The following is a 12,352-nucleotide window of genomic DNA, read 5'->3' on the forward strand; positions in this document are numbered from 1 at the left end:
TTGTAAAAGGTAATGGGAGGATTATCCTTGACCTGTCCTCCTCCCCTCCCCCACTTCTCCCAAGGCCAAGTCTGGTCAAGTTCGTCTTCTATATCTCTTCCAAATACGTGATCCACTTCTCTCCATCACCACTGCTGTCTTCAAATCTAAGTTGACATTATTTCTCAACCAGTTACGAAATAATGTCTCCCTCACTTCTGTCTTGTGGTGTCAATCACAGTCACTGGGAGCTTGGAACATGGGCCCTCCATGTCACTCCTGTGCTCGGGGCCTTCCAGATGAGGGCCAAGCCCTAAAGTCTTCTCCCCCCGCCCCACCCTCTCTTGCCCATCTAGCCCCTGCTTGCCTTCCCAACCTCATTTTTGCTCTTTTCCGTGCTCTGAACATACCCTGTTTTGTGTGCCATATCACTCTTAAGGCTTTCCCGAGGCCTCTTTCCTTTGCCCAAGCCTCTTGCCATCTCCCAGCTCGCTCGCATTCTTTCTTACAGTCCCAATCTTTGGACTTCAGTTCTTCAGAAACCAGCCCTCATGTCCCCCCTGCAGGCTATCTCCTACACACATGCATGGAGTCGGGCCTCAGAGCACCCTGTGTTTGCTCAGGACGCCTGTCGTGTTTGTCATTGTCATCTGTCTTCCCCGCTAGGTACCAAGGCCCGTCAGGACAAGGATCTGGTGCCGATGGTCACCGCCATGCCCAGCATAGAACTGACGCACAGCAGGTGCACAGGTAACCTGCTGAGTGACTCCTCAGCCCATACCATTCCAGCAGCCCTGCTGCCCCTTCCTCGCGTCTGCATCAAAGAGGTAGGGTGTGGGGGCGCCTGGGTGACACAGCGGTTGAGCGTCTGCCTTCAGCTCAGGGCGTGATCCCGGCGTTATGGGATCGAGCTCCACATCAGGCTCCTCCGCTATGAGCCTGCTTCTTCCTCTCCCACTCCCCCTGCTTGTGTTCCCTCCCTCGATGGCTGTCTCTATCTCTGTCAAAAAAATAAATAAAATCTTAAAAAAAAAAAAAAGAGGTAGGGTGTGGGGACTCGTGAGAAGAATTCAGGAGAGGGGAAGGGGCAACTAGCAGGTGCAGAGGTCAAGCTGGTGTAGATGCTGACCACAATTAAAAGGTTGACCCCTGAGATTCCATGTTTAATATAAAACATCAGCTCTAGTAACTGAGGTTGTAGATGTAAGAACAATCTGTAACTGACATTTAAAAACCTTTCATCTTGGATGTGGATGTGATTATTCTCTAGGACACAGTTTACCTTCTTTTTTATATGTCAAGATCTGAATTTAGCCTTATGTAGGATGGTATGATTGCACTTGTCCTAAATTTCAGTAAATGTGCCTTTTACCTTTTTATTTCGGAAAATCTCCAGCATACACAGAAATAGAGGGGATAGTACAAGGAACCCCCACTTACTCATCATCCATGTTAACTACCAACTCGGGGCCAATTTTGTTTCATATGTACCTCGCCCCCGCCCCCATTGTTTTGAAGCAAGTCACAGACCCCATATGGGTTTCATTTGTTAACAGTAAATGTGCTTTTTAGTACCATTTAAAGAAGTGCATATATGCCTGCGGTGTTGGTCATTTAAAGGTTCCTGAAGGCTTTGTCAAAAGCTACAAAGTCACAGTTAATAAGAAATCTGAGGACTGGGGAATTCTCATTGATCAGATTTTCTGTTTCACTGAATGATTAGCTAGAAAACCCTTATTGTTTAAAGAGGGAAAAGCTTTCTAAGATAAGAGTCTACTTTCCTGCCTTAATGGGTATGGTGCAGCAAACAATCTAATCTCTTGATCTACTCTGACTGATTTTCTTTCCTGGGGGACAAGACCAAGCAGCGCTGGTTGGGGTTCCATTACAGACTTGTGGTGGGAGTGGGGCCTGCGTGAGCAGGAGGTAGCAATCCTTCCCACCGGCCCCCTCACCTGTCTGACAGCCCAGATTCCAGCCTTGGTGTCTCTCCCGAGTCCCCAGCCCACCCAGCAGTGTCACCGAATGACCTCCACCGGGATACACATAAGCCACTCCCGTTCCGCGCCTCTTATCCAACACCTGGCACGGGTTTGCCCGACTGCGCCTTCCTTCCGCCAGTCTTTGATCAGGAAGCATGTGCGGAAGGCCAGCTTGGGACTCAGCTCAGGGAACACAGCAGTGACTTTTCTGGAGACACCACAAAATCTGTCTTGATACCGAGTGATGGGGGTAAGCACGGGGTGCCATGAGGTCATGACTGCGCACTAGGAACCAGTCCTGGGAGGGGCTGGGGAGTGTCCCCGTGGTAGGTGCTGCCTGAGCCTGGGGGACCAGCGGAGTTCACTGGGCAGAGGGGCAGAACCCTCAGGGAAGGAGAGCGGGCTCCACAGGAGCAAGTCTGACACGTCCATTGATGAGCCTCCCCCTTCCCCACTGGGGCTTTTTCTCTTTATCTCTTCTGCCTCGCTGTGTTCTCCTTTTCCAATTGACTCGCTCCTCTCTGAGCTCTGGTTTCTCTTCCTCAAGTCTTTCTGCTTCTAACTACCGTTTCTTTAACTTTCAATTTCTCCTGCCCGGAGCCTGTTCATCCCCAAATATTCTGCATCTTGCTACATAGCGTTGCCAGCCTCCCGATGGCTCAAGCCGATACCTCAGACATCCCCCCGAGTTCTTCCGTCCCTTCACATCCCACCCTTAATCTGTCGGTGAATAATCACAGGTCCACTCCCCGCCCCCACTGCCACCACCTGGAGGGACCACCATGTCTGTGTTCCACTTCTTTGCTCGTCACCAATTCTTCACAGAGCTAGAGTGACCTTATTGAAGACACTTACGGCACATTGTGTCCTTCCCCTGCTCAAACTTCCAGTGGCTTCCTGTTGCATTTAGAATAAAGTCCAAACGCCTCACCATCTGGCTCCTGACTGCCTTGGGTGAGTGACAACCTTTCTGGGCCTGAAAGTCCTCATCTAGAAAACATGGATAAAAATCACACCCACCCCCCTGGGTTGCTGAAGGGTTAATTGAGCCGGGTTTACAATAAGCACCTGTAACGTGAGCTGCTTTTGCTAATCTTCACCTCTCTTCCCCTCATTCTTCCCCCATTCCCAACATTGCACCTTCTCCTGACTCTCTTGGATTTTATTGGTGCTACCACGAAGACCATCCTCCTTTTTAATACCCTGGAATCATTCTGATTCTCCCTGCCGCACAGCATCCTGCCTGCTCCCTTTCATTCACCAAATCTTGTGTTGTGAATTCTTTCTGCAAAATGTCGCCGAGGGGTCCCATTCTGTGCCGTGGAACAGCTGGTATGGGTCAGAGTTGAGAAGTACCCCAACAGAATCTTCCTAGCTCGCTCAGGTCTACAAAGGTCAGGAGATAGCATTCAGCTTCCTAACACTCATCCCTTTTTCAAAAACCTGCCCTCCTTCCAGCACTTCAGAACTTCCTATTCTAGAATCAAGTCCCCAGTCCTTAGCATGGCCTTCAGTAGAGCGCTAACTCCACTTCCCATCCCTGCCCGTTACACAGCACAGGTTCCAGGTTGGATGCACGCCCTGTGGTTATTTGGCTGTGCCCCCAACTTCTTCCATCTGTGCCTGGCCAACATTCCCTGCCCCCGGAAGGCCTGTGCTCGTCCCTCTCTGTGGCCTGCCCTGGCCCACCCCACTTTGGGCTTTGAACTACCACCAGCACTCTATTTGTCACTTCTGTCACATGGCACCTTCTCTTGGTAATGTAGCCTGTACTGTCAGTACTACCCTCACACCCTCACCCCTGCCTAAGGACAGGGACCACATCTCTTTTTATCAGCCATCTACCATAATACGCAGTTTCTGTGTCCTGGGCACCTAGTCAGCTCATGGTTGAAGTCTATCTACCACTGCCTGCCGGGGTGATGCAACACCGTCTGAAATGGGTACTGTTATTGTCCCCACTTCAGAGATAAGGAAGTTGAGGCTTAGAGAAGCACACAACTTGCCCAGCAGCACCATCACCAAGTGCAAATCTGAGCTCTAGACCTGGGTGTGTCTGACAGCGGCATGTGCCCGCCCCGCCCGGGCTGGAGAGTATCACGTTATCCCAATTTGCATCCTCAAGAGGCCCGATGTGGTCCCTAGACTGTGATCCTCGTTTTCCACAGGACAAAACCAAGGCTTCCCTTTCATGATAAGAATACTCAACAAACCTGGAGTAGAAGGGAACTTCCTCAACCTGATAAAGGCATCTGCGAAGACCCCACAGCTAACACATTTAATGTTGGAAGGCTGAATGCTTTCCATCTGAGATGGGCACAAGACTCAACACCGTCCTGGGGGTTCTCGTTAGCATAGTTAGGTAACACATAGAAACGCAACACATTCCAACTGGAAAAAAAAAGAGTAAAACTATCTCTGTGTGCAGATGACATGCTATATATCGAAAACCCCGAAGGATACACATGCACACAGAAACCTATGAGAGCCAGTAAATGGGTTCGGCAAGGTCGTGTAAAGGACAAAAGATCACACAAGAATGAGTTGCATTTCTGGACACCAGCAATAAGCAACTCAAAATTAAGAAAACAATTCCATGTACAGTAGCATCAAAAAGAATAAAATACTTAGAAATAAATTTAATCAAGGAAGTGCAAGCCTTTTACACTGAAAACTATAGGACAGAGTTGAGGAGTGTTACCCCGCCATAAAAAGGAGTGAGGCACTGACCCATGCTGCAACGTGGACAGACCTCAATACCGCCATGCTACATGGAAGGAGCCCACAGACACAGAAGACCACACGGTGTGTGAGTCCACATATGAAATACCCAGAATAGGTAAATCCATGGAGACAGAGAGCAGATTGGTGTTGCCAGGGCCAGCAGGGGAGGGAGAGTATCAGTGACTGCTTAATGGGTATGGCGCCTCCTTTTGGGGTGACGATGTTTCGGAACTTAATATGGGTGGTGGTTACATGACATTGTGAACAGACTAAATGGCAATGAAATCGTATACTTCAAGATGGTTCATTTTACTTGTACGAATTTCACCTCAGTTAAAAAGATGTTGAAAGAAAGAAGACCTAAATAAATGGGAAGTCATTCTGTGTTCACGGACTGGAAGACAGCGTTGTCAGGATGGCGGCACTCCCCAAAGTGGTCTACAGACTCAGTACAATCCTGATCAAGACTGTAACTACCCCTTCGGCGGAAACGAACCAGCTGATTGAAACATTCATAGCAGTTTTGTTCATAATAGCCAAATATGGAAACAACCCAAACGTCCTTGAACTGATGAATGGACAAATAAAATGTGGCATATCCATACGATGGAATGTTATTCTACCATAAAAGGGAACGAAGTACTGTCACCTGCTACATGGGTGAATCTTGAAAACGTTATGCTAAGTAAAAGAAGCCAAATACAAAAGGCCACATATTGTACAATTCTGTTTATCTGAAGTGCCAAGAATAGGCAAATCTGAAGAGACAGAAAGGTTAGCGGTGGAGAACCTGGCTGGTTCAGTTGGTTAGCATGTGACTCTTGATCTCAGGGTTGTAAGGTAGAGCCCCACGTTGGACATAGAGATTACGAAAAGTAATAAATAAGTAAACTTAAAAAGCAAGCAAGCAAGCAAGAAAGAAGCTTAGTGGTTTCCAGGGCCTGGAAGAATGGGGAATGACTGCTAAGACATACGGGGCTTCTCTTAGGGGTGATGAGAATGTTTTGGAATTAGGTTACAGTGATAGTTGCACAACCCTGTGAACACGTATATACACACATATGCACACGTATGCATACATATATATACACACTACCAAACTGCGTATTTTAGAGAGATGACATAACCTGTCGAAGGTCACATCACATACAGTAAGTAGAGGACCAGAACCTGGAGCCCAAGACTATCTGCTCTTCGCACCAATGCTGTCGGTGCCGCAGGTTTCCGGGACCCTTGAATAAGTAAATTAAGAAAGCTGAGATCTGAAAGAACGCCAGAAAAGTCATTCTGAACAGTCCTTCTCACTGTGAAGTACCATAGTTTGGGATAGTTCACAATAGGGCCGGGGGGAGGAATACCGCATGGGTTACACTGAGAAGTCGGTTGTACTCGACAAGGAATAACCTGCCCCCAGTGGGCTGCTCTGGCTGTGCCTTTCAGCGGGGAGTCTGGGGAGCAGACGAGAGCTGTGAACAGTGGACCCTAGGCCAATTTCAGAGGTCGGGGAAGAAATAAACCCACTGTCACAGTGAAGAGCCTTGGGGTGGCCAAAGAATTTTACCTTTACCCATAGTTGTAAAACTCTTCAAATGCTTTTTCTCACACCGCTATTTCTTTCAAAATTTGAAATCATGTTTATCTTACTGATTCCTAAAATCATACATACTAGTTTTAGAAAATTTGGGCAAATACATAAAAATAGAAAGAAAATGACCCCAGTCCCCAAGGATACCTTTTCCCAGGACTGCTTTCTGTCCACATAGGCGATCTACGAGACTTACAGAGTAATGGACCCCGAAATCCGCCCTGCCTCCCACAGGCCTCTCCCAGCCAGTGACTGTGGCAGGGGTGCTGAGGCAGGCTCTTTTCTGAGGGACACAAGGCTCTTCTTACAAGTGACTCGGCAGATTTCGCGGCGGAATCCCGATGGCTGGCTGCCACCAGCCCCTCTTCCTTCCCTCCCTCTGGCCCCTTACAGGCTTGGCTGCCGCTGAGGCTTTCTCGTGGAGAGTCCTGTCATGGTGTCTGCTCCTTGGGTGACCCGCACTGACACAGGGTTCCCGGTCTGTTTCTGATATTATCCCTAATGCTGTTCGACCCCGGGCAGGTGCGTGCAGGTGCGTGGGGAGGGGGCTGGTTTGTGATCGGCTCCTTAGGGAATTACAGCAGGCTAGAACAGCAGGAGAGGGGCCCTGGTGAGGGATGGAATCCTCCTAGGAGACCGATACCCACTTCCGAAAGTGGCTGAGTAGGCCTTTTTCTTCACCGCCTCCCCAGCGGGCCTTATCATGTGTAAAACCTCTGCTGATTTGACCTCCTGTTTATTTGCCTTTCTTGGTTACTAGTGAGGTTCAGCCTAGTTTCACATCTAGTAGTGATTTCATTTCCTATTTTACATTTAACCACTTCTTTGTCTTCTCTTCTCTCTCCTCCTCTCTCTTGTTATCTGATCGCCCCTTCTATTTCCTTTTTATTTTTCCTCTCACCTCTTAATTCTCCAGATTAAGAAGATGACAGTGCTTAAAAGTGCTGTTCTTAGCTTTCTAGCCTCCTCTTCCTTTATAAATTGGGCAAGTTGAAGCTTTCGCTCAGCCTCCGAGAGCTCCCTCTGAAATGAGAAAGTCATGTCAATCATATCATATTAGTTTTTGTTTCTCTGTGACCCTTGATTATTTGCTTTCCTTTTCTCTGTGAGTCAGTGGCACTGGATTTTTTTTTTTAAGATTTTATTTATTTGAGAGAGAGAGCACAAGCAGGGGTAGCAGCAGAGGGAGAGGGAGAAGCAGACTCCCCGCTGAGCAGGGAGCCTGATGCTGGATTTGATCCCAGGACCCCGGGATCACGACCTGAGCCAAAGGCAGACGTTTAACCGACTGAGCCACCCAGGCGTCCCTCACCCATTAATTGTAGCCTTTGTCCGTGGATCTTGCCTGCAGCAATTAGGACTGAGGTGTTGTTCTTTCCCTTTCCTTTCCTTTCTTTTACATTTTATTTTTAAGTAATCTTTACACCAAGTATGGGGTTCAAACTTACAATGCCAACAAGTTACATGTTTTACTGACTGAGCCAGCCAGGCACCCCAGGACTGAGGTGTTCTAATGGTGATTTTCTATTTCCCTCATTCCTTCTATGTTTATTGATTGGAATTCTGTAAGGAACATTTTCCCTTTTCCTCCATTTATTTATTAAATCACTACAGACTAGTGGATTTTTTTTTTTTTTTAATTTTAGAAGGACGCAGAGTTATCTTTTTGCCTTATTTCCCAGTCTTGGGGTAATTTTTCTAATAATAGTAAACGTGTTCCGATATAGGACAGTCAAAAAGAATGATAGATGAACACCACAGTGGCTGTTTTTGGAAAGATTGACCAAAACACTGTCATTAAAGGCTACAATATGTGGAAGCTTAAGAACCCTGTGTGGGACTGAAGGAGAAAACCCCACAAGACTAAGAATGAGAGTTCCACGGCTGAGTTGCATGTCTCAGAGTCCTAACTTCATCCCTACTGGTAAAAGAACTTGGGGAAATCATTCTGTCTCTTTGGGCCTCAGTTTCCCCCCAAATAAGATGAAGATGAAGGTGTTGGTCAACTCAGGATCAGTGGTTCTCAGGCTTGAGCATGCATGTCCATCACCTGGAGGTTTGATTAAAACCCAGATCACTGTTTGCATCTCCGAAGTGCCTGATTCCGTAGGTGTGAGGTGGGGGCCCATGGTTGTGCACTTGTAACACGTTGCCAGATGATGCCGATGCCACTGGTCTGGAGACCACGCTTTGAGAACCATTAATCCAGAGGCTCTCAAGGAACCATTCACAACTTTGGACTCAACATTTATTCAAATGGTAAAATCTTTGGTCCTGGCTCTGAAGAAGTCATGGATGCAATGATGGAACAGGACTTGGCAGGAGCAGAGGCACTGGAAATCCAGCGTGGAACCATGCAAAAGACACTTGAGGGATTGTTTGGTACCAGGCATGACATTACATGCTTCTAAGACCCAGTCACTGTCCAGAGAGGGACAAAGTTCGGGCAGAGTGGTGAAGAGCAAGCTTGAGTCTGGGTCCCACCCCTGAATAGCTGTGTGGCCTCGGGCAAGTGGCTAAATGACTCCTTACCTCAGTTTCCACACCTATAAAAGGAGGACAGTAATGATACTTATGTGGCCTGGCATAAAGAAAATGCTTGATGAGTGGTTCTCGCTGCTGGAATTACTATTCATTGCTACTGAGCCTCTCCAATGGGGAGAAGTACAAGAGAGAGAAATGGTCTCCACTTCCACAGCGTGTCCCATGCTCCCTCAGCCCCAGTGCTACCCAGCCTGGATTCTTAGCCACTAATTTTTAACCCCCTCACAAAATCCAAAACAGATTATGAGAAAAATCCAATATAATTTATTAAATAATTCCCGAGGGCTCCTTCAAGGAGCGTTAACAACTCTCAATACAATAAAACCAATAAATTAACATAGGTGCCCCCTCCTGCCTTCACAGAGGCATAATGAGGATAAGATTTAAGTCTGCAGAGGAAAAACATTCTATAAATACCAAGAGTGATAACAATGACATAACCTGAAGTCTTTTCAAGTTAATTCACACGTTTACACCTCAGTCCTCCAAAGAGTAGCCCATCTGGGGATTCATTGAGATTATTCATTGGAATAATTTACTTGACGGTTCACAGGAGAGTTGTCACACTTGGCTGTCAGTCATGTTGTCTCAAGCCTTCATACATGTCCGCCGTTCCAAAAGGAATACAGGTTCAACCAGATGGCCTTGCAGGACCTACTGGGCTCCAGGGTTCAGCGATTTAAACACACGTTCCAGGCACGCCGAGAACTGTTGTAGAATCGTCAAGATGAAGCTTTTACCTTCAAAGGTATCTGCAGGCACAGAAACTTCTGTTTCTGGCTCGTGTTGGAACTTGAGTTTGTCAAGCTGTTCGATGATTTTATCGATAACGTTCTTATCTGATAATGGTCTGATCGCCCTGAAATAAGGCAGGATGGCCGAGCTGTTGATGTGTGGTGCTTCGGAGTCAGAGGTGAGACATGGCACCAAGGAATGGTTGGATTCTGGCAGCCCCGTTTCTTTCTTCAGCTGTGGGATCAGGAGGAGAAATGCTTGAGCATTAGGTTTGCAGTAACAGCTAGAAGCCCCGACGCTAACGTCTGAGCTCCCTCTGGGATGGGCTGGGGCGAGGGGCGGGGGGCTCCCCCCTGCCATCTCTTGTAATCAGTGCCACGACCCTTGAGGCTGTGATCATCACTATTTCCCTTCCCAGAAGAAACTAAAGCTCCATTGGTTTGCGAAGCTGGCTCCAGATCAAGTGGCAGGCCCGGAATTCTTACCCACGTCAGTACCAATTCCAAAGACTATGCCGATAACCACGGCTCCATCGTGCCTCCCCTGCCCATCTGGCCAAGGCCTTCGCAGCCCCTTGGAGTCTTCTCTTAGCTGCTCAGGGGCTCAGAGAGCTGGGGAATAGGAGAGGATCTGGGTTTCCATCCTGCCTCTTGCTCTTTGTGACTCTGTGTTAAAGCCAATGTATCCTCAGCTCATCGAGGGGGTGTATGCATGTCTGGAAAGGCCTCCAAGATGCCAGGGAGTTTTTTCAAACATACCATGGACTCCAGACCATGCCCTCTCCTGTCCCTCTTCCCAAGGACTAAGAGCTTTTGGGTTCACCTGAAGTGCTAAGAACACCTCACCAGCCTGAACTGCCTAGTCACCTTGGCGGGTGACTAGGCGTCTATAAAAACCAAGGATAAGGTTTAAATGTCAGGGTGGAAGGGAAGGGCAAGGCCAATTTCATGAGTTGTCTCCAGGTTTTGTTTAGTCAAAGCTGCGGAAGAGGTTCTATCTTGATCACAACTCAGAAAAAGAGAGCACATTTATTTAGCCTCAAACTTTCCTCCCAATGGGGTCAGGCTCAGAAGAGCCCCTGGTGGAAGCAGACTGGGTCCTAATTAAACAGTAAAGTAGTATACAAACAGACACCCAGTTTGTTAACTGCCCTTCTCTGCGGTGAGAGAGACTCTCCGTGACCCAGGGGAGGATTTTCACGTCCCGAATTCACTGAGGCCTCATTTACAGCTTAGGCTGACATGCGCTGCGCCCTAGCAGGCTCCTAAATGGTCCGGCAAGATGGCCTGTCTCTAGGGATGTGCGTCAGGCAGGAAAATCCACGTAATACCACTGTGAACCAAATATGTTAGGGACGAACAGACCTACTAAAGCAGGTCCTATAGCACACGAGAAGCTGTTCAATTTCAGGCTGTCTGGGCTCATCTCTGCCTCTGACCCTCATAAAAAGTCCATCATAGCCTGTCTCATCCCCGTCCCTTTCTGGGGTATCCACAGCTCTAGCTTCAGGTCTGAAAAGAGGAGGCTTCTTCTGGGGGCCACAGAAGGCATTTTAAAGAAATGGCCCAGAAGAGAAATCTGTAGGGCACTTACGTAGTCTTCCAAAAGTCCCTTCGACAGGGGCTGTAATTCCAAGATGATTTTCCGTACATCACTTGGTGGTAGGCGATGGGTGGGCGCCGTATGGGAGGTCAGCAAAGTTTCCATGTAGCAGAGCAGGAACAGGGCAAAGCCGGCGGGAACTGGAGAAAGAAATCGATGCTGTGAGACACATGATCAGACACCCTCTGCCCACACCAGCTGCCGCCACCGGTGGCTGAGCCCCCCCCCCCCGAATCTTCCGCACTAATGGGACAACAGGACAGGGCGGTACCTGCACGGGAGAGCATGGCGAGAGTGTACGCGGCCTGCTTCGGCAGTAGCTTCTGGGGTCAGATGTGCTCACCATGATCCTCCGGAGATATATAAAGAGCCAGTTGTGGGGAAAAAGAATGATCGACGTCCCGCCCATGGCAAAATCATTGCTCAGCTTTTCTCCAGAAAACACTCAAAATTCTGCGGCCCAAGGTTGGGCGAAAGCAGGGCTGGAAGGAAGTGCTGAGGTTACCCTCAAGGTGGGCAGATGCCTACTCAGTACAGACACACACAGGAAGGCACACATATCTTTGCCATTTCTTCTGGGAAAAAAGCTTATTGATTTGACTAGAAGAAATTTTGAAGCCCAGAATTGATAGGTAGAACGCCCCAGGAACAGGTGATTTACAGGAGTTGAGGGCCAGTGCCCCATAGGGAATTTCTGGGGAGGGTCACAGTGAGTGTGTGTAGGTGTCAGGCTGGCATGAGGTTTTCAAAATGTATTACCTTTGTAAATTTCTGAAGCGTGCCCATGCCAATGTGCGGGGATGGCCCCGATAACCACTGTGAATGTAGTGAGTCAAATGCTCGTCGCCATTCTGTTTGGCCTTGAACATCGTTGGATTCTCAACTGTGCCTTGGCAACAGCAAGGCCTAGAGCCAGAATCTGTGCTCCAGGATGATTTGTTGAAGGCACTTATTCCTATTTTGAATGCCAACTTTGACCAGGAACTCTTCTAGGGTCTGAGGAATGGTGGCAAAAAAGTCAAACAAGGTCCCTGCCCTGACAGAGCTGGCATTCTAGCAGGCAATGGGCTGACAGTAAGCAACATGAATAATAAGAAAGTGTAAGGTAATGATAAGAACTATGAAAATAAAACAAGGTGATAGGATAGAGAGTGGTGGGTGAGATACTTTAAGTCGAGTGATGAGGAATAGTTTCTCTGGG

At 48.0% G+C, this 12,352-nt stretch overlaps 2 protein-coding genes across 3 annotated transcripts in view; one reads left to right on the plus strand and one right to left on the minus strand.

Moving 5' to 3' along the window:
• Positions 1 to 12,352, plus strand: part of MLXIP (MLX interacting protein) — a 77,207-nt gene that overhangs the window by 58,332 nt on the left and 6,523 nt on the right. The window contains exon 18 of one of the 2 annotated variants that reach the window (XR_006411225.3): positions 646 to 729. The gene's annotated coding sequence lies outside the window, so the exon portion shown is untranslated. Of the gene's footprint in view, positions 1 to 645; positions 1,019 to 12,352 lie in introns of those variants that run through there. The other variant, XR_008956997.1, reaches the window with a different exon arrangement.
• IL31 (interleukin 31) lies at positions 9,469 to 11,438 on the minus strand. The gene is made up of 3 exons (XM_044389761.1): positions 11,423 to 11,438; positions 11,143 to 11,291; positions 9,469 to 9,783 (listed from the first exon to the last, which is right to left on the minus strand). The coding sequence occupies exons 1-3, from the start codon at positions 11,436 to 11,438 to the stop codon at positions 9,469 to 9,471; spliced, it is 480 nt and encodes a 159-aa protein (XP_044245696.1).

The sequence above is a fragment of the Ursus arctos genome, unplaced genomic scaffold (assembly GCF_023065955.2).
Source record: "Ursus arctos isolate Adak ecotype North America unplaced genomic scaffold, UrsArc2.0 scaffold_34, whole genome shotgun sequence".
In the NCBI taxonomy this organism is placed as follows: domain Eukaryota; kingdom Metazoa; phylum Chordata; class Mammalia; order Carnivora; family Ursidae; genus Ursus; species Ursus arctos.

What these genes read in the sequence shown, in the direction of transcription:
- IL31 (XM_044389761.1), bottom strand. An exon ending in AGGGACTTTTGGAAGACTAC is followed by an intron (nt 9,784 to 11,142) that starts GTAAGTGCCCTA and finishes CTGATCCCACAG; the next exon opens with CTGAAGAAAGAAACGGGGCT.